General features: G+C 63.8%; 3 protein-coding genes across 3 annotated transcripts; 2 read left to right on the forward strand and 1 right to left on the reverse strand.

Moving 5' to 3' along the window:
- Nucleotides 1–1,422: 1,422 nt before the first annotated feature.
- EIF4E1B (eukaryotic translation initiation factor 4E family member 1B) lies at nucleotides 1,423–2,917 on the forward strand (the record flags this gene model as incomplete). Its single annotated transcript, XM_052684450.1, has 6 exons — nucleotides 1,423–1,604; nucleotides 1,695–1,790; nucleotides 1,887–1,950; nucleotides 2,060–2,173; nucleotides 2,251–2,390; nucleotides 2,564–2,917. Coding segments are annotated over 6 exons (711 nt in total), but the record flags the coding sequence as incomplete, so codon positions are not given.
- A 5,451-nt stretch (nucleotides 2,918–8,368) lies between these two features.
- UNC5A (unc-5 netrin receptor A) lies at nucleotides 8,369–18,844 on the forward strand. The gene is made up of 16 exons (XM_052685133.1): nucleotides 8,369–8,471; nucleotides 14,320–14,541; nucleotides 14,663–14,806; nucleotides 14,896–14,999; nucleotides 15,072–15,252; nucleotides 15,335–15,502; nucleotides 15,601–15,765; nucleotides 15,839–16,027; nucleotides 16,432–16,725; nucleotides 16,788–16,875; nucleotides 17,034–17,202; nucleotides 17,286–17,519; nucleotides 17,590–17,739; nucleotides 17,811–17,975; nucleotides 18,045–18,223; nucleotides 18,356–18,844. The coding sequence occupies exons 1-16, from the start codon at nucleotides 8,369–8,371 to the stop codon at nucleotides 18,519–18,521; spliced, it is 2,721 nt and encodes a 906-aa protein (XP_052541093.1). The 3' UTR covers nucleotides 18,522–18,844.
- Nucleotides 18,845–18,900: 56 nt separating this feature from the next.
- On the reverse strand, nucleotides 18,901–23,953 carry HK3 (hexokinase 3). The gene is made up of 20 exons (XM_052685132.1): nucleotides 23,730–23,953; nucleotides 23,424–23,603; nucleotides 23,280–23,334; nucleotides 23,053–23,215; nucleotides 22,672–22,820; nucleotides 22,478–22,597; nucleotides 22,293–22,388; nucleotides 22,117–22,216; nucleotides 21,861–22,044; nucleotides 21,585–21,740; nucleotides 21,271–21,504; nucleotides 20,895–21,199; nucleotides 20,679–20,818; nucleotides 20,440–20,559; nucleotides 20,256–20,351; nucleotides 20,023–20,122; nucleotides 19,732–19,915; nucleotides 19,498–19,653; nucleotides 19,148–19,381; nucleotides 18,901–19,064 (listed from the first exon to the last, which is right to left on the reverse strand). Exons 1-20 carry the CDS (start codon nucleotides 23,840–23,842, stop codon nucleotides 18,917–18,919), a joined length of 3,033 nt encoding a protein of 1,010 aa, XP_052541092.1. The 5' UTR covers nucleotides 23,843–23,953; the 3' UTR covers nucleotides 18,901–18,916.
- Nucleotides 23,954–24,090: the final 137 nt, after the last annotated feature.

The following is a 24,090-nucleotide window of genomic DNA, read 5'->3' on the forward strand; positions in this document are numbered from 1 at the left end:
CTAAGGTGAAGCCATGGTACAGTTTGGCGTGATTTGGCACCTTTCAGCATGTCTTGGCACAGCTTGGTACTGCATGGCTCAGTGCAGTCTGGCTCAGCATGGTTCAGCATGGCGCAGCACAGCTGGGCACAGTTTGGCACAGCTTGACACAGCTGGGCACGATTTGGATCAACATGGCTCAGCTCAGCCTGGCATGCTGCAGCACGGCTCGGCACTGTTGGATATGGCTCCACACAGTATGGCATGGCTTGGTGTGGTTTAGCACTGCTCAGCTTGGGGTGGTTTGGCATGGCTAAGCTTGACACTGCTCAGCACAGCTTGGAACTGTACATTTAAATACAGCTCGGCTCAGTATGACTCAGCACAGTTAGGCACAGATTGTGCAGAACCACAGGTTGGTTCTGCATGGCTCAGCTCTGCACATTTTGGCATAGCTCTGCACAGTTTAGGACAATCTGGCATGCTTTGGCATGGCTAGACTGGGCTTGGCAAATCTCAGAGCAGTTTGTCATACCTTGGTGCACCTTAGCACGGCACAGCACAGCTTGGTACAGTTTGGCACTTTATAGTTCTGCACATTTTGGCATGGCTCGGCATGATTTGGCATGGTTTGCCTTGGCCCACTTGGCTTGGTTCAGCATGGCTTAGCTCAGCACGGTTTGACATGGCACAGTTCTGCACATTTCAGCATGTCTTGGCATGGTCTGGCACAGCTTGGCAGATTTCAGCACAGCTCCTCATGCTCAGCATGCTTTGGCACGGCTTGGCTTGACACAGTTCAGCACATCTCAGTTCTACACATTTTGGCATGGTTTGGCACAGTTCAGCACAGTTTGGCATGGCTCGACCCAGCTCAGTACTGCATGGCACCATTAGGCATGGTTTGGCTTGGCACAGCTTGGCATGGCTTGGCATGGCTCAGCACAACTTGGCACAGTCTGGCTTGGCACATTTCATCAAGGTTTGGCGCAGCTTAGCAAGATTTGGCATTGTGTGTCATGGCTTGGTTTGATACAGCTCAGCACAGCTCACCTCCTCATGGCATGGTGCAGTTTGACACAGCAGCTTTTAGCACAGTTCAGCACAGACCCAGCCTCTCCCTACTGTTTCCTTACTCCTGATCCCATCCCTTGCCCCACTGCACCCTGTTCCCACTCCATGCCATCCTTGTCTCACATTCCAGCCCATCCCTCTGCCATGCTACTCCCCCAACCCCATCAACAAATTCTGGTCCCATCCTGTCCCACTACATCCCTACTTCCTGACCCTGCCCTGCCCCCTCCCTACAGCCTCCACACCCTCTCCCCAGCTGCAGCAGGGCACTTATCCCGCCCAGCTGAGAGCCCTTAAAAGCACAGGGTGAGAAGAGGGCTGTGCTGGTTGGGATGGCTTCAGGGGAGCAGGTGGGTGTTTCCTTGATCCCATAGTTTCTATGGGACTGGGGTGGGCAGTGGGCACTTGGCAGCTTTGACTTGTGGGGCTGCGCCCCTTGGGGTGGCTGTGCTGTTTCCCCAGAGAAGACAGGAGGAGCGGCGCAGGCGCAGGGCTCAGCAGCAGGAGCTGCAGGTGGCAGAGAGCCTGGGCAAGCACCCACTGCACAACAGGTATGTGGTCCTGGCTGTGGGAAGCATCCCAGCACCAGATGGTTGTCTGGGGAGGGGTCCAGCCTAGCTGACAGCCCTGTTGTCCTTCAGGTGGGCCCTGTGGTTCTTCAAGAATGACAAGAGCAAGATGTGGCAGGCCAACCTACGCCTGGTCACCAAGTTCAGCACGGTGGAGGACTTCTGGGCGTGAGTGCCATCCCAGCTCTAGGAGTTTTGGGGTCTGGGGATTTGGGTGTCTGTGGGGCACCTCCTCTCATTGCTCTCCATATGTCTCTGCTGCAGGCTGTACACCCACATCCAGCTGGCCAGCAAGCTGACGTCGGGCTGTGACTATTCCCTCTTCAAGGTATAGCAGCCCTGCACCCCAGTACCATGAGGCACAGGGTGCTGCTTGGACCCCACCCCTGTGCCCCAAGCTGGCTCTGGCCGTTGTGAGCATTCCTTCTCTGTCCCAGGACGGCATCGAGCCCATGTGGGAGGACAGCCAGAACAAGCGTGGTGGGCGCTGGCTCATCACCCTCGCCAAGCAGCAGAGGCATACAGAGTTGGACCGCTTCTGGCTGGAGACTGTGCGTACCGGGCCGGGGCAGCGCCATCCCCCTGCTGCTGTCCTGAGCCCAGCCTGGGATCCTTCTCCTCCCTGCAGCTCCTGTGCCTCATCGGGGAGATGTTCGATGAGTACAGCGATGAGGTGTGCGGGGCCGTCATCAACATCCGTGCCAAGGGGGACAAGATCGCCATCTGGACCCGGGAGGCGGAGAACCGGGAGGGGGTCACCCACATCGGGTAATGCGGGGCGGGGCGGTTCCTGGTGGGGCCGACCTGTGGTGGTGGGGCTGTTCCCGGGGCTTTGCCTTGAGCTCATTCTCCTCTACGGAGCAGGGACTGGTGGTGGGGAGGCGGGAGTTGGACTGAGTGGGCGATGCTCCCCGTTCTGCAGCCCCCCCTTCTTCCCACAGGCGCGTCTATAAGGAGCACCTGGGGCTGTCGCAGAAGGTGGCCATCGGGTACCAGGCGCACGCGGACACGGCCACCAAGAGCGGCTCCCTCACCAAGAACAAATTTATTGTGTGAGCACGGGGGGAGCGGGACCCCGCTGCCCGACCCCGCAATGAATGGCTGCAGCTCAGCGGGCTCCGTGTGTGCTGGCGTTGTGCGGGGGTGCGGGGCGGGCTGCTGTTGGGGGCTGTCCCCGTGTCACCACCCGCTCTCGGGTTGTTTCCCAGCAGGGGGGAGGCGGCCGTAGGCTTGTAGACCGCGAAGCCGGGGCCGGTTTCAGGGGCTGCAGTGCCAGCTCCGAACCACGCGGTGGTGCCGCCTGCCCGTGGCTGGCAGTGGGGCGGAGGGGGGATGAAGCGGCGGGGGGGGGGGGGGGGGGATCTGCGGGTGCTGAGCTCCATCTCACGCGGCGTTAATGGCCCTTTGTGGCCCCAGCAAGGGCAGCGTGAAGGAGTGCGGGATGGGGGATGCCGCCTCTCTACACAGCGCGGCAGCCCTGCAACTCCCCTTGCTATGGGGCTGAGCCCCAGCGCCTGCTGCCCATTCTGCCAGACCTCTCTCGCCCTTGTCCTGCAGGCCACGCCGCCGTTCCCTCGCCCCTGTGCTGGGGGCAGCGAGGGGACCGTCCACATGGGGACCATGGGTGAGTGGGAGCTGTGCCCTTGGGGTGCTCCTATTGCATCTCAGCAGGAGGGAGGCTGAGGGTACCCAGGTGGGCAGTAGGCTGCTGCAAGCTGCTGTGGTTTATTACCATTTGCGTGCAGCTGAAGCAGGGCTCCATTTGACTGGGAAAGTTATAGGAGCCATCACTCTCCACGGCTTCATGGGCTGCTACCAGCTCTGCCTTTGAGGTCCACATCTGGTGCCCACCCTTTGGGGGTGTAATGGGCCCCATCCTTAGCTCCTGCACCCCAAATCACTGGGGGGGGGGGAGCACGGCAAGGTGAGGAGGCACTTGGGGACTCACCACATGGATACAGGGCTGGCCAAGGGCGACCTGGAGAGAGCAGCATTGCTGAGGCTGCCCCTCCGGGCAGCATCACACCAAGCAGCTGTCCCTTGAGCCAGCTGCACTGGATGCCCTGTCAATAATCATAATTAAAAATTAATACTGATCAAAATGGAGAGGCAGATGGTAGCAGGGCTGAGGATGGTGGGGGGAGGGTGCAGTGGAGCTGGAGATGCAGAGAGGACAAGGGAAGCTGCAGGGCTGGGGTTGAGGATGAGGGTCAGGATGCAGCCAGCACCCATCTCCTTGCTCCAGGGACTGCAGCGATGCTCTGTGCTTCTGGAGGGTTTGGACTGGGGGCATGGCCAGTAGCTCCACGTTATCTCTGGAGTCCCTGTGGGGGACCTTCACCCCTATTGCCCATCCCGTCCTGGTGTGGGTGCAGGCTGAGCAGCAAGGCACGTGGCAAGGGGTACCCATGGTGAGGGGTACCAACAATACACTGTTCCCATGACAACCTCCCTAGAGATGGAAGGAAGTGTGGGAGGAGGAAGAGAGGGGCCTATGGACCCTCCCTGTTAATGCTCCCACACGCAGCAGGGGGCAGGGACTGCACCCCCACACCCCATCCCAGGGTTTCAAGGCAGAGTTTGCACATCAGGGCATGACCGGTGGTGTTTGCATAGGGTAGTTTGCATGGAGGGATGGGCACAGAGGGGCCTGCATGGCAGGGAAAGAGTTAAGTGCTTGCAGGACTATCCCCAGTGCCAGGGGCGGAGGAGGGGCAGAGGGGGACAGCAGTCTAGTGCCCTGTGCTGCAGGGAACCTGTACCTGAGAAGGGTCCCTCACTGTCACTTCTCATCTGCATGACGGTGGCAGCCTCGCTCCTGCAACACGGCTGAGCACTCTCCTTCCCCGCAGGGACAGGCTGGCACTTCCCCACTTGGCAGAGGTGGGTGGGGGGAGAGGGTGGGTTGTATGGGGACAGGGACAGCAGCCACGTGGCCGGGGGGCCTGCAGGAATTGCTGTGGTACTTCACAGGGCTGCAGAAGTTGTCCTTCCGCTCTGACCCGTGTCCTTATTGCCATGGGGCCTTTGGGGTTTGCTCTGCTGTCCCCATGTGATGACCTCGGTGTACCCCATCCCCACCGGGTGCAGTGCCTACAGCATGGCATGCATGCAGCCCATGCCTTGGGGCACAATGGGATGCTACCCGTGGCACAGCCTCATCCCCTCCACTAGTGCCACCCCCTCGAAGGTTGCAGCTCGCATCTCCCTGTGACACAGATGCAACTGAACAGCTTGGGAAGGGGGGGGCCTCCATTAGCACAGCCGTGTCCTCACTGCACGGCACAGGGAACAGGGCTGCTGGCAGTGCCACGTGTGTCTGTCCTGTGTGCCCCCTGCTGTCCCTCAGTATGGGGCTGCTGTCACTGCAGCCTGTGCCCCCCCCCCCCCCCCTCACCCAGCCCAGCGCTGCACCCACTGGGAGAGCTGGGATTTCCCAAGAAGTCAATGGATCCATCGATTTCCGAGCGCTCTGCCGGCAGCTCTCTGACCGCCCCACTAATTAATTGCCTTTGTTGCTGCTGCGGGAGCTGTGGACAGAAGGGTGGCTGCACCCAGCCTTGGGATCAGCACCCATCAGGCACGTTCCCGACCCCATAGCGCGAGTGGGTCGGGGCGGGGGCTCTGGGGTCCTGGGGCAGCTGGGCGCGGAGCCCTGCAGGGCTGTGGGGGCACTGCAGGGTGTTTGGGGGGGGGAAGACTAAAACCCCCTCCTGCGCTCCGTCACACGCTCATGGCCGTGCCCACGCCAGCTCCTAGCCACGCTCGGGGACGCTGCCTTTGTGCTGGGCTGTAATGAGATTTCTGCTTGGCTGCCTGGATAGAAAATCCGAGACGGAGGATGCAGAGAACCTCTGCCAGCCCTGGCAGCCTCCTGGTGCCGCCGGCTGTGAGGGACGTGCCCCCAGCCCCATGTACAGCACCCGCTCTGGGCAGAGCACCCACTGGCTGTGGGGTGTGGGGTTGTGCACAACCTGGAGGTTTTGCTGCCCGCTGCCCCTCTCCCCCATCCCCTCCATCCCAGCCCAGGTGGTTCCCGGCGCTGTGTCACAGTGTCCCCAGGACCCATAGTGGCTGGGAATGGTGGCACCAGCACCGTGCCTGGGCTCGTGTCACGGCCAGCTGTTTTCCAGCACAACAAATCCATCTCCTGCAAAAGCAGCGAGCGCTTCCGTGGGCTGTGTGGGGTGGGTGGGCCTGGTGTGCCATGCCTTCATAGGGCCCTCCCTGCACCCAGCATTGGACGCAGTTAATCTGCTCCTGCAAATGGCTAATTTTGAAAATCCTCTTACCAGAATTAGGTCCTCAACATCCATATTTATTTACTTTTCATTTTCATAATCTTCCTGTTCCTCGTGTGGATGGGATGAGCTCAGACTCCCGGATCTGCATTCCAGCATCCCCATCACGTGGGACAGGGCCGGGATATCCCACGCCGTGCCGTGCTGTGCCGTGCTGTGCTCTGTGCTCTGCGCCCCGTGCCACGCAGCACCACAGCCACGTCCTGCTCACCAGAGCCACGCACTGCGAGCTGTTTGTTTGTCAGCACTCCTCTCTCTCTGTAACTCAATTAGAGGCAGGCAGCAGTTTCGTTAATACAATGGTGTTTAATATTCCAGTTCCTTAAATACCACGAATGGATGGGGAGGAAGCGTGAGGGCGATCCATTATACATGAGCTCAGGCATAGATATATTTCAGCATTTCAAGGCAGTGCGGGGAGCCTCGGTGTTGGCCTCGCCCAGGTCACGGGCAGGGCTGCACCTTGGCCACACAGCACGTGGTGACGGCTGGTGACGTCCCCAGGGATGCAGCCGTGTCCCTTGGAGACACCCAGTGCGATGCCATCAGCACCCGGGTGGCACTTTGCCCCAACGCAGCTGCTCCTGGGCACCAGCCCTGGCACTTAGGCTGCAGCACACAGCTCAGCCACCACCGTGGCACGCTGGAGAAAAGAATTAATTTTTAATTCCGTCTTAATTACTCCAAGTAATAATCCATTTACGGTACCCAGGGGGGCCAGTGCTTCCAGCATTTCCCCAGGGTGCGGTGGCTGTGGGACACCCGTCCTGCTGCCCAGGCGCTGGGCACTGAGCTCACTGCATGGGCTGCTATGAGGACAGCCAAGGGGACACGGTGCTGTCCCCAAGGTGTGGCAGGGCAGCGGGGCTGGATTCAGCCTGTCCACCTCCTTGGCTTCCCCACAGCAAGAGGGAGAGCGATCAGAATTGAAAGTGATCTCCCCAATCTGTATTAATTAGTGTCTATTAACTCATCAGCGCGCCCAGCCGCTTCCCCAGTGACAGCTCTGCCACACTGGGCCACGGCGCAGGAGGGACATTGAGAGTGACAAGGACACGTGTGGCAGAGCCCAGCGCCAGCGTGGCACGCATGCAGCACCATCACCATGCCAATGGGGCAGAGCCAGCCCTGCTTCCCTGCCCCACACCACACCGATGGGTCCAGGATCAGGGCCAGGATCCCCACGCTGCAATGGGATCTCACCTATTGGGGATGCGGTGGGATCCCAGTTCCCATGGCAGCCCCCTGGAGCTCACGTGTGTGTGGTGACTGCAGCAGGAGCAGATGGAGCCTCAAGGAGCGAAAACATCCTGTTTCCATGCGAATGCCATTAGTGATAATGAGCCAGCCCAAAGAAGTGGGCTTATTGCTGTGCCAGGCTCCTGCCAGGCATGGAGATGGGGCTGAAGGTCCTCTCCACCAAACCCATCGTGTGTGGATGTGCTGCGGTCTGAAGTGTAGGATGGAGGACTGGGAGCACCCCGGGGTGCTGCCCCACGTGCCCCATCCCTGCCCATGCAAATGACTCTATCAGCAAGGGAGACCTCAAAGATGGGGGGTTTAACTGTGGGAGGTTTGAGTGGGTCTTCCCTCTCTGACCCAGCCGGGGTTGTGCGGCTCTGCCCCACACTGCCAGTGTTGTGCAGGACAAATGGAGACGTGCGCTGCCTTAGTAGCTACTGCAGCTCTCGAAGGCATCAGAACAGTTGTTAATTGCTCCTGAAGCTGCTAATGAAATTACCTCCACACCATACTCGGAGCTGCTGCCTCGCTGCCCCTTGCCCTGGTCCCGGCCCTGGAATCAGGGGCCGCAGTGGGGACAGAAGCAGCTTAGCAGCTGTGGGCTCTGATTCCCATGGGGGTCGATGTCAGCTTGAGCACCCCAATAAATCCTCTCCCCTGGATGAGGCCCACGAAGAGGGGCAGGAAGGGCAGCCCCCCGCAGCGGGGCGCTGAATGGTACCCACGGCAGTGTGTGGCTGCCAGCGGGTGGCACAGGTCACCAGTAGCCCCACTTCTGTGGGCACCGCGGGAGGCACACCGGGTCCGGGTACCGCGCCGGAGGGGGGCGTGCAGAGCTGTGCCACGCGTGGGGCTGCTCGGGGAGGGGAGCGGCCCGCCGGTGCGTGCGCGGGGTAGGCAGTGCGGTGCCGGAGGGCGGCGCGCGGGGCGGGAGCGGGGTGCCGTGCCGTGCCGTGCCGGGGCGGGGGCGGCCGTGCCCGCTCGGCGGCGGGGGCGCGCCCAGCTGTTGCGCCGTCCCTCCCGCGGGCGGGTCCGCGCTCGGCCGCCCCGCATTGGCGGCGTCGGGCGGAGCGGCGCGGGGCGGCGCGGCGCGGGCGGCAGCAGCGCCGGGGCCGGGGCCGGGGCCGGAGGCACCATGGCCCGCTGAGGGCCGCCTGCTCGCTCGCCCCGCGCCGCCCCGCGCAGCGCTCCGCGGGGCGCGCCATGGGTGCGCGACCGCGCCGCCGCCGGGCCCCCTCCGCCGCCGCCGCTGCAGCACCGGGAGCGCTCGTTTCCCTGCTCGCCGCTGCCCTGCTGGCCGCCGCCGGTGAGTCCCTGCTCGGCAAGGTCACCCGGGAGAGCGGCACCGGGAGGGCGGCGGGTGGGGGCCCGGCGGGGGGCTGCTCTCGGTACGCTCTGCCCAGTGCCCCCGGTGCGGAGTAACGGGACATCTTCCGCCACGCGGTGCCCCGAGCCTGGCGCTGCCGCCACGCGTACACGCGTGTCCCCTTGCCCCACGGCCTCTCTCTTCCGTGGGTCGTTGAGTGTCCCAAACGGCGCTGCTACTTGCGCCGGTCCTCACCCAGTGCGTGCGGTCCCCGTCGCCGTCCGAGCAGCGGGCTTGACGCGGGGGACGGGGTTATCCTCACCATGGGGACTGAGTCTGGGTGGCCGCGGCGTGGGGTCCGTGCAGCTGTGTGGCTGTCGCTGCAGCCCGGCTGTCCCCTGTGTGCCGCACGCACGGACGGGAGATGCTGTGCCGGCTCACCCTCCTCTACCCCCCCAGCGACGGCGGGCCGGGGGCTGCGGAGCGGGAGGGAGGTGCCGGTGGTGGCGGCTCCTGGCAGGTGTCACGTTAGCCTGAAAGTGGCGGCTGCAGACAAAGGACCGAGCTGGGGGGAGGGGAGCTGCGCCCGAGCTGGACGTGAGCTCTGCGGGAGGGGGTGCACGGGGTAGGGGGTCCCTCTGCAGCCTGGGGTCTCGGCCATCACCCCCCGCTGCCACCACCACAGACGTCCCCTCGCCTGGAATCGACGCGCAGAGCAGGCGCGGCGGCACCCGGCTGGGATGAGTTGGGTACGCATCCCGCACTATGGGGGGGGGGTTACAGCCTCCTGCTCCCCGCAAACGTCCTTCCTAGGCGGGCACCCCGCACCCAGGGCTCCCCGCATGGCCCCATCCTCAAAGGGATGCTGCAGAGCTGGCACAGCGGGTGGCACGCTGCCCCCCGGCTGCAGCCACTTTGGGTGCAGAGCACCGCATACGCAGGGTGCCGCGGCACCAGCACCCAGCTGGGCATGGAGCACGGCCGTCCTCATGGCACTGCGGGGCCGCAGTGACCCACATGGAGGACAGAGGAGGTGCTGGGACGGTGGCTGCGCCTCGTGCTGGGTGTGCAGTGGCAGACCCGGGCAGCCGGGGGGTGGCGGTGACAGCAGCGGTGCCGGGTAGCGCGTTGCGGGAGCTCACCCGTCAGCATCGTTCGCTTGGCAGGCAGCTCACAGCCGGCCGCGGCGCGACGGAGCCCAGCCACCTGCGTGTCCGGTGCTCTGCACGGTGGGCTGGGCCTCGGCGCTTTGGGCACCCCTCTAGTCCGGCAAGGCGTGACAACCCTTCCCGTTCCCAGAGATGCTGGGGGATTTGGGTACCCAGGTGCCTGCGCCGGGGCCCTGCCTGCAGACACGGAGAACCGTTCTCAAACCTCGCTCTGCTCCCGGTGCCCACAGGGAAGGGCATGAGCAGCTACATGGGCTGGGGCTCATCCATGGGCAGCAGGGCAGAGCCAGCACTGAGGTGCTGGGGCTGCACTGCCCAGCCGCTGCTCCGACGGGTGGGCACGGACAGAGGCAGAATCCTTCCCATCAATGCCTGAGAATCCTTTCCTTTCTTCTCGGCATCCCCATTCCAGGGATCTCCGGAATACAGCCTGACCCCCCCAGCTCACTGCATCCCACAAAGGGCCCAGCAGCAGGGCAGGCAGCAGGGCAGTGCTGGTGCTCGTGGGGCAGCTGGGAAGCTGCCATGCCAGCTGTCAGCACGAGCGTGGCAGACGCAACCTGCCCAGGGCTGTTTGTTCTGGCTGGGTGCCACACGGGGCTGGCACTACATCAAACCTGGAGGAGCCTGGCAGGTGCTGGTGGGAGGGGACGGGGTGCTGGCGGTGATGCTTGGAGCTGGGCCATGGCTGCTGTTCCACCTGGGGCCACTCAGGTGTCAGCCTGGGGGGTGTCAGCATGGGGACCGCATAGCGCACATCCCACCCTCAGTGCTTGCCCTGCCCTGGCTGTTGGCAACGTGGCTGCTCCCGCAGGCTGTGTGCTGCCTTGCAGATAGGGCACATGGAGATCCCTTCCGCATCCTAGGGGTGTTCTCAGGTCCCAGCCCCTTCCCTCCCAGCCCCAGGGCTGTGGCATGCTGGGGCTGCAGGTCACTGCTTTGTGGGCAAGAATCTGTGGGTGGGATGAAGCCAGACCTGGCACCAGGGCCATGTGTGTCCAACCACCCAGTTCCCCTCCCGCTGCAACCAGGGACCCAGGGCTGAGGGTGACCTTGACGCTCCTCCCAGCGGGGACAGAGCGTGCTTTGCTCTTCACTGTCAGTTAAAGGAGAGCCAGAAAAGCCGCTCAGCTCACCCAGGTCGAGTTCCATCCCCAGCACAGCCTGGTGCCAGCATGGGGCTAGGGCAGTCCCCAGGCACCACATCAAGCTGGCACCCTCTCCTCACACAGTGCTCCCATTGCTGCTTGTGGGGCTGGCACGGCATGGCACACAGCCTGCAGGGGGATTGGGGCCAGGGAGGCACCCAGGAGCAGAGCTCAGCGGGTGCCATAGTGCAGCGGTTGAGATGCTGTAGTGTGCCTGTGGCGTGGGCACACTTTGGGCGGCGTTGGCGGTGCGAGGGTGCAGCCTGCAGAGCTGTGCCCACACTGGCACATGCTAATTGCATGTAATGGGGAGAGCGTTATCAGCTAAAATCCGTAATTAGGCAGTTCCATTGTCATGCAAACCCGCCTGACTAATTCATTCATAACAACCACACGCTTAATCAGCTCCCAGACGCTGCCACACGCTTGCCAGGAGCTGGGCACACTGTGATCCCCTCCTGCAGCGCTGCAGGACGTGGCTGCAGGGCTGGCTGGCACCTGTAGGGCACAGTCCTGCCCGGCGTTGGCGTCCGACCCCACTGGCTTTGTTCCCGGTCAGGATTGGCGCTGCCACTTCAGCCCCTGCCCAAGGGGACCCCATCGCCAAGCCATGCTGGCACCCTTTAGCACAGCGTCCTCTGCCCCCCGGCCACCCTCCTTCCCCTCGTTTAGGCGGGTGCAATCAGCGGCAATTATCGCTTTAATTACCTGCTGCCGGGGTGCAGGCTGGGCGCCTGCAAAGTGTGAGGATATCTTTCATTTTAATGGAGTGCCAGGCCTGGCGCGGGGCGCGATTTATGGGGCTCCAGCTGGGGATTTAATTTGCCGGCTGCAGAGCCTACAGTGATGTGGAGAGATCCCCGGGGGGGCACAGCTGGAGGGGGCAAAGGCTGGCAGCCGGGTCCCCACCCCACTGTGGGGACGGGGGGAGTGTGCGTTGGGTATGGGGATGGCACGAAGCTTTGTGTTGGGGACAGGGGTGTCATGGGGCTGGTGGCACTGCTGCAGTCACCCATGGGCAGCCCGTCCTTGCCAAGAGCACGCTGACCTTCCCGTGTCCCCACACAGCAGCTGTGTTTGCAGGGTGGCAGCCAGGGTGCTGGGTGAAGGGGTGCTCACATCCCCCCTGTTGGCACAGGGAGCACCCGGCCCTGCGGAACCTTGAGGTCCCGTGTCCAGGCCCAGGCATGCCGCCCCTTCATTAGGCTGCCGGTGTGCTCGTTAGCCCACGTGGGTGGGGGATAATTGATAATAAAGCCCTGCCTAATGCACTAGGTTTACTGGCGATGATTTATCAAGCTGCCGTCCCAATTACCCGCTCTGCTGCTGAGACGGCGGCTGCTCGGGGCCGTGCTCCCTGCACTGCAGGGGGGGGGCTGGAGGGGAGCGGGACCCAGAGCCCCCCATCCCCGTCCCCCATCCTCCCCGAAGTTAGGTGGCTCCGCTTGCCAAGGTGACATGAGCATCTCTCCTGTTTCCATGGTGACGCAGCAGCAGGTGAGCGCGAGGCCGAGCGCGCAGTGTGGGAGCCCTGCTCACACGTGGGGTGTCTGTGGTGCTTGGTGTGTCTGCAGTGGGGGCTGCCCGGGGTCTGTGAGACATGTGTGGTGCTCAGGGTGCTCGTGGCACATGGGGGTGCTCACAGTGTGTGGGACATCACTGGTGCATGGGGTGCCCTGAAGGTATTTGGGATGGCTGTTCTCAGGGTGCCCGAGGTGCAGGAAGAGCCAGGGCTGCTTGGGGTGCCTGTGAAACTTGGGGTGCACGTGCTGCATGCAGCATCCACACCGTGGCTGCCCTGCCTCATGGCTGCAGCCCCACTGAAGCCCCTCGGTGCCATCACTGTGCTGTGGCACTGCCCTGCTGGTGTCAGTGACAGGATGGTGTTTCCCCCCCAGGAGCTCCATGTGCTGCATTGCACTCAGTGCCCATCCCTGCAGTTTGCTGCCCCTGCTCTCACCCTGCCCACCAGGCGCCCTGTTGCGGGGGTGGCTGGGGCGGCTCCTGGGATGCCGCCTCCCACGTCCCTCCACACAGCTGAGATGGACAAACACCCACCTCAGAGCTCTCTGGCCCCATTCTGCGGGTGATGAAAGGCAGCTCTCCAGAGCTCTGCTCACCCATTTGCCGTCATGCCAGCCGCAGCCCGGCAGCTTGATTGCTGTGCGGAGGCAAAGCAGTGATTTCATCCATATTTGGCACTGGATAGCCCTTCTGCCCAGCACAGCCCCGGGGTGCATTGGTGAGAGGTGTAAGGGGTGCCCATGGGATAAAGATGTGGGGACCGCAGGGCCCTGTGCCACTGCTGGCACACGTGGCCACACTGCCGGGGGGGGACTGCAGCCCACGTCCGCACCATGACCCCCAGGCCAACCCCAGGCTGTGGCTGGAGGGGTCATTAAAGCAGTGAAATATGAAATGCCTGTCTATCCCGGACAGGGGTTTTAATTAAATTAATTGCTAGTGACATTGTAAAAGTGCTGATGGGGTAATAACTGGCGCGTTATGGTGGCCGTTCATCTTCCCCGTGTAAATGAGCTGCTGCACCTTGCCCGTCCCGGTGGGCATAGCAGCTGGGAGTGCTCAGCACGGCTCCCTGCTGTGGAGAGACCCTGCCTGTCCGGGGGGAGCAGTGTGTGCTGACCGCCCCCCGACGGCTCAGCCAGGACCCGAGGGATGCCCGTGTCCCCAGTGCCCCCCATGTCCCCGCTGTGTGAGTGGGCAGGTGCCCCTGTGCCCTATGTGATGAGTGGGGGCACGGTGGGTGCATGGGGGGCAGCGGGCGGGTGCCAAACGAAAGCACTTAATTACTGCGCATTCCATCCCATTTAATTGCTTATTAAATCCTAACCAGCCAATTAGCAGCAGCAATTACAGCTTCATTCGGTGACACAATCGCTATTTTATCGTTTGTTAATCAAATGCTTATTTAGGGCCCTGTTTTATTAACTCTCTCTGCAGCGGGTGCCTGAGTGGGGCTGGGGACACGGGCACCTCCAGGCCGTGACACGTGCCCTGTCCCCAGTGTCACCATCCCTGTGGTGTCCTCGTGTGTGGCTCCCACAGCCCCAGGTATGCTGAGGGGATGCCTGACACCATCAGAGATGCCATCTCCCCCCCTTGGGACATTGGGGACACCACCAGTCCCCATGTACCATATATGTGCCCGCTCCCGGAAGCCACCATACCTCATGGCATGGGAGTGGGGCGTGCACCCCATGGCTCCCACTGGGTAGGATGCAGTGGGCAGGATGCGGCCCTGGTGATGTTCAGGGGGATGGGAGCAGCGGGCACTGTGCTGTGCCCTAGGGGAGTGAGCAATGTCCCTTATTGGTCACACTCCATTTGCTTTTCATTAGCGCTAAGTGCAGACATGAGGGATCGGTGTGGGTTCAGTGGGCACAGCCACCGTGCTGCTCCTTTCGCCGACAGATGTGGAGGGGGGGACTGGTGGCATGGCGGGGGGGGGCAGCTGCAGGACATGGGGCCGTTGGTGTCCCTGGAGGTGGCTGATCCCCCGTGTCCCCATAGGCGCCCAGCAGAGTGTGACGGTGGCCAGCCCTGCGTCGGGTGCGTCCCCCGATTTGCTGCCCCACTTCCTGCTGGAGCCTGACGATGTCTACATCGTGAAGAACAAGGCAGTGAGCCTGGCCTGCCGCGCCACCCCCGCCACACAGATCTACTTCAAGTGCAATGGGGAGTGGGTGCACCAGGGTGACCACATCACGCAGCGCAGCACTGACCGCAGCACTGGTGAGTGCTGGTGGCACCGCTTCCCCGGAGCAGCAGCACTTGTGGGTGTGGGGAGCGTCCGGCATCGCTCTTGGGTTGCAGATGGGTGGGGACCCAGGTGATGTGCCCCATCCCATCCTAGGGCTGCCCGTGATGGAGGTGCGCATTGAGATCACCCGCCAGCAAGTGGAGAAGCTCTTTGGTCTGGAGGAGTACTGGTGCCAGTGCGTGGCTTGGAGCTCCTCCGGCACCACCAAGAGCCAGAAGGCCTTTGTGCGCATCGCCTGTAAGTGCAGGGGCAGCCCCAGTGGGTCCTCGTGGAAGACAGGGCACAGGGTGCTGGAATCCCTCCCTGCTCACCTCTGACCTCCCCAGATCTGCGCAAGAACTTTGAACAGGAGCCGACAGCCAGGGAGGTGTCCATCGAGCAGGGTGTTGTGCTGCCGTGCCGCCCTCCCGAGGGCATCCCTCCCGCTGAGGTGAGCCAACAGTGATGCGCCAGGGGTCTCTGCCTGCCCCTTTGTGCCCGGTGACATCCCTGTGCCCCACAGGTGGAGTGGCTGCGCAATGAGGAGCTGGTGGACCCGGCGCTGGACGCCAACGTCTTGGTGACGCCGGAGCACAGCCTGGTGCTGCGCCAAGCCCGCCTGGCCGACACTGCCAACTACACCTGCGTGGCCAAAAATATCGTGGCACGCCGACGCAGCGCCTCCGCCGCCATCACCGTCTATGGTACGGCCCTGCTGCTCCCTCCTCACCATGCTCCCACGGCGTCTCCCGGTGTCCCCCAGCCAACGGGTTCCTCTTCCCGCAGTGAATGGTGGCTGGTCGACGTGGACGCAGTGGTCGGGCTGCAGCACCAGCTGCGGAAGGGGCTGGCAGAAGCGCAGCCGGACTTGCACCAACCCCACGCCCCTCAATGGGGGAGCTTTCTGCGAGGGGCAAAATGTGCAGAAAAGCGCCTGCACCACCCTCTGCCCAGGTACCGCTGTGCCCGCCACGGGCGCATCCATCTCAGCCCTGGCACAGGGAAGGGGCACAGGGGATGGTGGCAGGGGCTGATGCCCGTTGTGCCCGCAGTGGATGGAGACTGGTCGGAGTGGAGCAAGTGGTCGGTGTGTGGGGCTGAGTGCACACACTGGCGGAGCCGCGAGTGCTCTGAGCCTGCACCCCGCAATGGAGGTCAGGAGTGCCACGGCCCGGAGCTGGAGACCCACAACTGCACCTCCGAGCTGTGCAGCCCCAGTGAGTGCCGTGGGAAGGGCATAAGGGGGGCCCTCAATGTGCTCGTGGAGTGCTGATGCTCTGCTTCACACAGCCGCCCCGGGTGCCGAGGACCTGGCGCTGTACGTGGGGCTGATTGCTGTGGCCGTGTGCCTGGTGCTGCTGCTGCTGGTGGGCGTGCTGGTGTACTGCCGCAAGAAGGGCGGCCTGGACGCCGACGTGGCCGACTCCTCCATCCTCACCACTGGCTTCCAGCCCGTCAGCATCAAGCCCAGCAAGGCTGGTGAGTGAGGGCTATGTGCTCAAGCTGCTGTTGGGACACTGTGTCCTCCAGTCCCCGGGGGTTCTCTGGGCCCTGGATGGGGTTTCAGTGTGTCACAGACCTCTAGACCCTGGGTAGGAGCTGTGCTCTCCATCTGGCCCCTGGGAGTCCCCCATGGGAACTGTAATTAAAGAGTCAGTGCTTTGTGTCCCCAGAGCTGTGGGAATGCACTCAGTACCTTATAGAGTCTCTGGGAAATGACCGAGTGCCCCCTGGGCGCTGTGTTATAGAGTCAGTGCTTTGCATCCCAAAGGACCCTGGATGCAGGGCTCTGTGCCCTATAGGGTCCCACCCAGGTGGACCCTCAGAGGCGCCCATGTCCCACGCAATGGCACCCAGCCCCACAGCCCTGCTCTGTGCCACAGACAACCTGCTCACCATCCAGCCCGACCTCAGCACTACCACCATGACCTACCAGGGCTCACTGTGCCCACGCCAGGATGGCCCTGCCAAGCTCCAGCTCCCCAATGGACACCTGCTGAGCCCGCTGGGCGCCGGGCGGCACACGCTGCACCACAGCTCACCTGCTGCCGAGGGAGCTGACTTCATGGCCCGGCTCTCCACCCAGAGCTATTTCCGCTCGCTGCCCCGCGGCACCACCAACATGGCCTACGGCACCTTCAACTTCCTGGGGGGGCGGCTCATGATCCCCAACACAGGTACGGAAGGCACTGGGGGGCCGCTGGGCTCCAGGAACGGGCTCAGCATCCCCATCCCACAGGTGTCAGCTTGCTGATCCCTCCCGACGCCATCCCCCGAGGGAAGATCTACGAGGTGTACCTCACGCTGCACAAGCACGAGGAGGTGAGGTAGGTGCTGGGTCTGCCAAGTGATTGGGGTTACGGGGCTGCCCACTGCGCTGAGCCCAAACCAGCCCTGTGCCCTTCCCCGGGCTTCCGGGGAGCTGGTGAGACTGTAGGGCTGTGCACCACACCAAACCCATCCCAACCCTATGTCCCTCCGCCAGGCTGCCCCTTGCTGGCTGCCAGACGCTGCTGAGCCCTATCGTCAGCTGCGGCCCCCCCGGCGTGCTGCTCACCCGTCCCGCCATCCTGGCCATGGGGCACTGCGTGGAGGCGGGCGCTGAGCACTGGAGCCTGCGGCTGAAGAAGCAGTCGTGCGAGGGGACGTGGGAGGTGAGCAGCCACCAGGGCGGGGGTCCCTGCCAGGGGGGATCGAGGGGGTCTCCGTGCTCTCATCGCACGTCTCGGTGCCGCAGGACGTGCTGCAGCTGGGCGCCGAGCCACGCACCGAGCTGTACTACTGCCAGCTGGAGGCACAGGCGTGCTACATCTTCACCGAGCAGCTGGGCCGCTTCGCGCTGGTGGGCGAGTCGCTCAGCATGGCGGCCTCCAAGCGCCTCAAGCTGGTCCTCTTTGCGCCCACCGCCTGCCCCTCGCTTGAGTACAACATCCGTGTCTACTGCCTCAGCGACACGCAGGACGCGCTGAAGGTATTGGGGTGTGATGGGGGGTGTCTGCCTCCCCCCCCCGGGCCCTGCCCCACACTGTCTGTGCGTGCAGGAGGTGATGCAGCTGGAGAAGCAGATGGGAGGGCAGCTGATCGGGACCCCCCGTGTACTGCATTTCAAGGACAGCTACCACAACCTGCGGCTCTCCATCCACGACATGCCCAGCTCCCTCTGGAAGAGCAAGCTGCTTGCCAGTTACCAGGTAAGGAGAATGCAACGAGGGGGCTTGCTGCAGTACCCAGAGCTGTGACCGCCGGCCGTGTCCTGCTGCAGGAAATCCCTTTCTACCACATCTGGAGCGGGCTGCAGCCCTACCTGCACTGCACCTTCACCCTGGAGCGCCTCAGCCCCAGCACCTGCGAGCTGGCCTGCAAGATCTGGATCTGGCAGGTGGAGGGCGATGGGCAGAGCTTCACCATCAACTGCAACATCGCCAAGGTGAGTGCGTGGCAAGGGGAACCCCCAGCATGCCTGGGCTGCACTCATTCTATGGCACTTCCCTTACAGGACACGAGGTTTTCGGACTGGCTGGTCCCTGACAGTGAGGTGGGCTCCCCGGCCCTGGTGGGTCCCAGTGCCTTCAAGATCCCCTTCCTCATCCGCCAGAAGATCATCAGCAGCCTGGACACGCCGTGCGCCCGTGGGGCCGACTGGAGGACGCTGGCCCAGAAACTCAACCTTGACAGGTGGGATGGGTTCAGAGATGGGGAAGGGACATCTGCCCTCATCCTGCACTCTGATACCCGTGAGAACAGGGTGGAGCTGACGGCAGGGCCATCCCCATCCCCGCACCCCAATGCCATCCCTCTTCCCCACAGCCATGTCAGCTTCTACGCCTCCAAGCCCAGCCCCACGGCCATGATCCTCAACCTGTGGGAGGCCCGACACTTCCCCAACGGCAACCTCTCACAGCTGGCCGCCGCTGTGGCCGAGGTGGGCAAGCAGGACAGTGCCCTCTTCGCCGTTTCCGAAGCCGAGTGCTGAGTTCCTGGGCTCTGTGGGGCAGGGTGGGGGCCCTGGCCGGCCCCTTGGGCCCCACTGCTGCCCCACAGCCCCTGGCCTGTGCCCCCATGGCGCTGGGTGGCCGGGCGGGGTGCCGTGTGTGCGTGGTGCGTGCGGTGCCGTCGTGCTGTCTGCGCTTGGGGCTGGGCGGCCCCGGGCCCCGTGCCGTGTTGTGTAAAGACCGTTTTTTTAATTCTGTATCAAGTGCATTCAAGTATTTACACTTGGCCTTATGTACATAGCGGTGCCGCAGGGCGGGGGGGTCTGGCGGACGTGAATGTAAATAAATTCGATATATATTGCTACGCGGGGCTCCGTGCCGTGCCCCAGTCCCGTAACACCCATCCTGGGAACTCACAGGTGCAGAGCTAAGCATTTTATTGTGGGGAGGAGGGCTCGGCCCCACGACATGCCACCGCCGCCACCAGCGCGGCCCCTTTCCCCGAGCCATCCTCTGACTGCAGGAAGGTGACGTTGCAGCGGGGCGCGAGTTCCTGCAGCATCTGCTGGAGGTTCCGGGAGAAGCTGTGGGGAATGACAGCAGCTGAGTGCCACGGGGACGGCTCCACACCCCCCATAGGGCACGGGTACCCGGTGAGCGCGCTCACTGTGGGTGCATCTTGTACAAAGTGCCATCCACCCCCACGGTGACGGTGAACTGCTCCAGGCCGCGGCTTTCCCGCATCTTCTCCACCACGGCGGCCATCCCCGCGGCACAGAGGTGCGCGGCGCGCAGAGACACGGTCTGGCACACCTCTCGCACCAGCACACTGTCCTCATAGCTGGCATCCAGCTCCAGGTTGCTCAGGATGCCCTGCACCTGCACTAGGGCCAACCCGGGGCTGCCCCCACCCAGGGCTGCTGTGAGCGGTGCTGTCACCATCCCCAGGTGGCGTCCCCTCTTGGGGTGCTGCCTGGAGACCTGGGCTACGGGAACACGTGGGATTGCGGCACTTACGTCTCAATGGTGGAAAGGAACTTGGTCTGGAAGATGTCCCTGTTCTGCAGCTTGTGGGACGACTTGCCGCAGAACAGGACCCGCTCCTCCACCAGTGCCAGCAGGATCTGCCGTACGATCTCACCCAGGTACATGCCGCTGATGAGCTTCTCAAACCTGCCCCGGGCACAGCCCTGCTGCCTCGGTGCCCCCAGCACCCCGTAGCACCCTGCCCACCCCACAGCCATCACCCACTTCTGCTTGCCCGCATTGATGCTTTTCTCATCCACCAGATGGTCGAAGCTGGTGAAGAAGTCATCCAGGCAGCCGTTGTCCCCGAAAGCGCCCCACTCCATGTTGATGCACATGCGACCCTCATCCCCATCCATGGTGCCCACCTTCGCCCTCTCTTCCATGTAGCAGGCGTTGGTCCCTGTCCCTGCAATCCAGCACCAGTGTCTCTCACTGGACCCAGCCAGGTACCCACGGCCACACGGTATGGGGTGAGCTGTGGGGAACCCCAGGGGGGGCAGAGGTGTTCCTCACCGACAATGAGGCCAATTTCACATTTGGGGTCATGGTAGCCACAGGCCATCATAGTCCCCACAGTGTCATTCACCACAGCCACCACCTTCAGCGCCGTGTGCTGCAAACAGGAGATGGGGACATGTGGCTCAGCAGCACTGACGGCTCTGTCTGGTGTCACCAGCAGGGACACCATCCCACCACCATGGTGGCACCACCGGGCTCAGGGGACAGATCCCCCAGCTCTTTCCCACCTGTTTGCGCTGTGCAGCTTCCCGCAGCATCTGAACCACATCCTGCCCTACGCAGCCAGAGGCACTGAAGCCTTTGGTCCAGTTCAGCAGCACAGCCTGTAGGGAGATGAGCAGGGCAGCCCCTGTGGGCAGCATCCCAGCCCAGCACCCTCCCCACGCCCCGAGGCTGGAGCTGCCCCCTCACCTTGTCCAGGCCCAGCTGCTGGCAGGGGAAGGAGAAGGTGAAGCCAAGTGGCAGGACCTGACCCATCAGCTCCTGCTTCATCTGGAAGTCCATGATGCAATCCATGATGTGGTTGAAGAGCTGTGGGGAGAGACTGCAGTCAGAGTGGGGGGATACAGGGTGGGGGATCTCTCCCACCCCATGTCTGGTGGCACAGAGGTAGCTCCCATCCCTCGCCCTGTCCCTGCGTGCTGCCCCACCGCCTCGCCGGTGCCCTGCATGACAGCTGTGGGGATGACGTAGATTTCATTGGTGATGTCGATCTTGTCCTCTGCCACGTGCACCACCAGCACACGGAAATTGGTCCCTCCCAGGTCCAGCGCCAGGAATTTTCCTCTCTCTGTGAGGAGCATATAGGGGAAGTAGGACCACAGAATCCCCAGCAGGGTCTTTCCCTACTGTACCCCATCCCTCACCGGTGCCGTCAGGTGTGTGGCACACATAGGTGGGCAGCATGCGGAGGGAGGACTCAGCGTTTCTCTCCCGGTCCAACCCGCGCTCCATCTCCTGTCTCATCAGTGCCTGCACGCGCTGCAGGTCAGCACGGCTCAGTCGCAGCGGGGCCAGCAGCCGCTCCACCTTGTTCCGCTGTGCCACCGTGCGCAGAGCCACCGCCGTCACCATGGCCCCCCCCAGCCCGCTGACATCGGCCGAGGGCATGATGTTGGCCGCGCACTCGGGGGCCAGCAGCCCCACCACGCTGCGCAGGATCTCTCCAAACCTACAGGCAGGAAGAGGCCGGTGAGGCCAGGCATGAGGCACCTTGTGGCCAGGAGCCCGATGTCCCCTCACCTGGTGCTGGTGTGGTACAGCCCGCCATCCACCCCGACGTTGACCACCAGCCGCTCCAGCTGCCGGCTGCGGCACATGTGGCTGAGCACGGCCGCCAGCCCCGTGGCACTGAGCGCAGCAGCACGGCTCACCGCCGCCCGGCACAGCTGCTGCACCCGACAGCAGTCCCGCTCGCTGGGCTGCAGCCCTAGAGCCTCCAGTATGCTCTGAGCCTTGGCCATGCCATCCTCGTTGCTGCAAAGGACAGAAGTGTGCTGGCTGGTGGAGCTGATTGCTTAGGGAGCAGGCACCCACCTGTGGCTCTGGGCACTCACTCCATGATCTCCAGGACCTGCTGGGTTGTCAGCACAGCTTTGGTGGCCAGGATGGAGGTGTTTCTCCCGGTGAAGAGTGCTTGCTCGGAGGCCAGCATGAGCATGGCGTGCCGCACAATCTCCCCCAGATACAGGCTGCCCACCAGCTTCTCAAACCTGTGAGCGGCATGGAGTCACCCCCCTCCCTCGGCACAGCTCTCAGCCCTTTGGGAGGAGCACAGTAGCAGGGCACAATGTGCCCATGGGGAGCCCTGGGACCCTTTTCTAGCGGCACACCTCCTCTCCCCAGGGTTGGAGGACTCCCGGTCCACACGGTGATCATAGGGGGTCAGCATATCGTCCAGTGCGCCGTCGTCCCCCAGGCAGCCCCACTCACTGTTGACACACATCCGCCCGCTGGTCACCTCTGCCATCTCCAAGAGGTGTGACTCGGCCATGAAGCAGCAGTTGGTGCCCGAATCTGCAGGATCGAGGAGGGCTGAGCATCACCACGGCCCCCAGCCCCATCACAGCCCACAGCCCCGCTGCTCACCCACAACCAAGGCGATCTCACAAGGTTTCTCCCGTGTGCTGCACGTCATCATGGTGCCCACCGTGTCGTTCAGCAGGGCCACAACATCCACGTGGCAGAGCTGTCCAGGAGTGTGGCACCATCAGCTCCTCTGTGTGGGGCAGCCCACCCAGCCGGGACCCCCACCCAGCGCCCACCTCCTGCTTGCTGATGGCCGCCTGCAGCAACTGCACCACATCCTTCCCCTCCACGTCGGTGCATTGGAAGCCCTTGGACCAGGAGATGAGTTCTGCCTGCAGAGAGCACGTGGATGAGGTGGATGAGGTGCCGTCCTCCGGCACAGCAGGGAGCAGAGGTGGTCTCAGCACAGGGCCAGGCTCACCTTGTCCAGTCCCATCTGCCTGCAGCTGAACGGGAAGATGAAGCCCAGGGGCAGGCGGTGCTGGGGGTTGCCAATTTCCTCCAGGAAACTCTTCACGCATTGTGCGATGAAGTCAAAGAGCTGTGAAGGCACGGCACGAGTGGGCAGCTGCTCTCCTACCCAAGAGCCCCCAGGGCAGTGCCTGCCTCCTGTACCGCCTCCCCGGAGCCCCGCGGGATGTCCTCCGGCATCTCAAAGACGTGGTACATCAGCTGAGGGCTCTGGTTTCCGTCGCCCGTGAGAGTAACCCAGAGGGTGCGGACATGGCTCTGGCACAGCTCTGCCACCAGCACGTCGCCGTTCTCTACAGAGGAGCACAGATAGGCAGGATCAGGCAGACCGCGGCTCCCAGCACCACAGCCGCTCCCTGCGCCATCCCCGTGACACCCGCACGTGGTGGGGCAGCGGTTCCCAGCAGGAACCACCGCAGGGCCCGAGGGAAGGGCTCCCAGCCTCACAGGGCAGCTCCTGGCCCCGTGAGCAGCACGAGGATCCCACACCCGTCCCCGGCACCGCATCCGACAGAGCCGTCTCACCGGTGCCATCGGGTGTGGAGCAGATGAAGGTGGGCAGCATCCGCATGGTAGAACGTGCCCCGCTCCGCTGGCTCAGCCCCTGCTCCAGGGCCTCCAGCACGCGGCCCTTCACCTCCTGCAGCTTCTCCAGCGTCGGGGTGAGAGCCAGCAGCGCCCGCTGCACCTGGGGGCGGCTGGTTAGGGCTGCGGACACCTCACCGTGCACACGAGGCACGGACCGAGCTTACCGGCGTGCAGGAGGGGCCCCTGTCCTGAACTCCCAGCTGGATGCTCCCCGGGGGCCTGCACAGAGGGAGCAACGGCAGCGCTGAGCCCCGGCTGAGACCCCGCACCGGGGCTGGGGGTCCCCACCCCGGCTTGTGCCTCCCCACCTCCCCTCCGCATCCCAGCTGCACGCGTCCACAGCACTGAGGCTTTGCGGTGTCCCGCGGTCGCTGTCCCGACCCGGCAGCCGGGGGTAGAGGGCACAGCTGTGCCCCACGATGGCGAAGGGGCCGTCGTTGGGGCCGAGCGCCGAAGGGTGCAGCTCCCACATCACCGTGCCCACGCACCTGCAAGAGGCCGGAGGGTGGTCCGTCCCCGGGGAGGGGGCGTTCAGACCGTGGCGGAAGGGGGGGGGGAGGGGCACAAAGGAGGGACCCCGCTGGCTCCCCGCCGCCCACCCCACGGCCCCTCACCGATTCAGGACGGGCATGGGGGGCAGCCGGCCTCTCCGCTCGGGGCCCACACCCCGCCACGGAAAGGCGTTGGAACTGCGGGCGGGGGCACCGCGGTCTCGGGGGCCGGGCATGGCGGGGGTCCGGCGGCGTCGATGGAGTGGGATGGGGGGAGGGCGGTTGCTAACGCCGCTGGCCGTTGCCTCGGCAACAGATGCAGCGCTCGCGGCCCCCCCCGCACGCCATTGGGCGGCCCGCACCGCCCCCGGCCAATGCGGGCCCGGCGCCCCGCGAGCGGAACGGAGACGGCGGGGACGCGGGGCGCGCGGGGCGAGCTGCGGGCCGGCAGCCGGCGGTTCCCCCGACCCCCTCCCGTCCCTCC

Source organism: Tympanuchus pallidicinctus, unplaced genomic scaffold, assembly GCF_026119805.1.
Source record: "Tympanuchus pallidicinctus isolate F22 unplaced genomic scaffold, pur_lepc_1.0 scaffold21, whole genome shotgun sequence".
In the NCBI taxonomy this organism is placed as follows: Eukaryota; Metazoa; Chordata; class Aves; order Galliformes; family Phasianidae; genus Tympanuchus; species Tympanuchus pallidicinctus.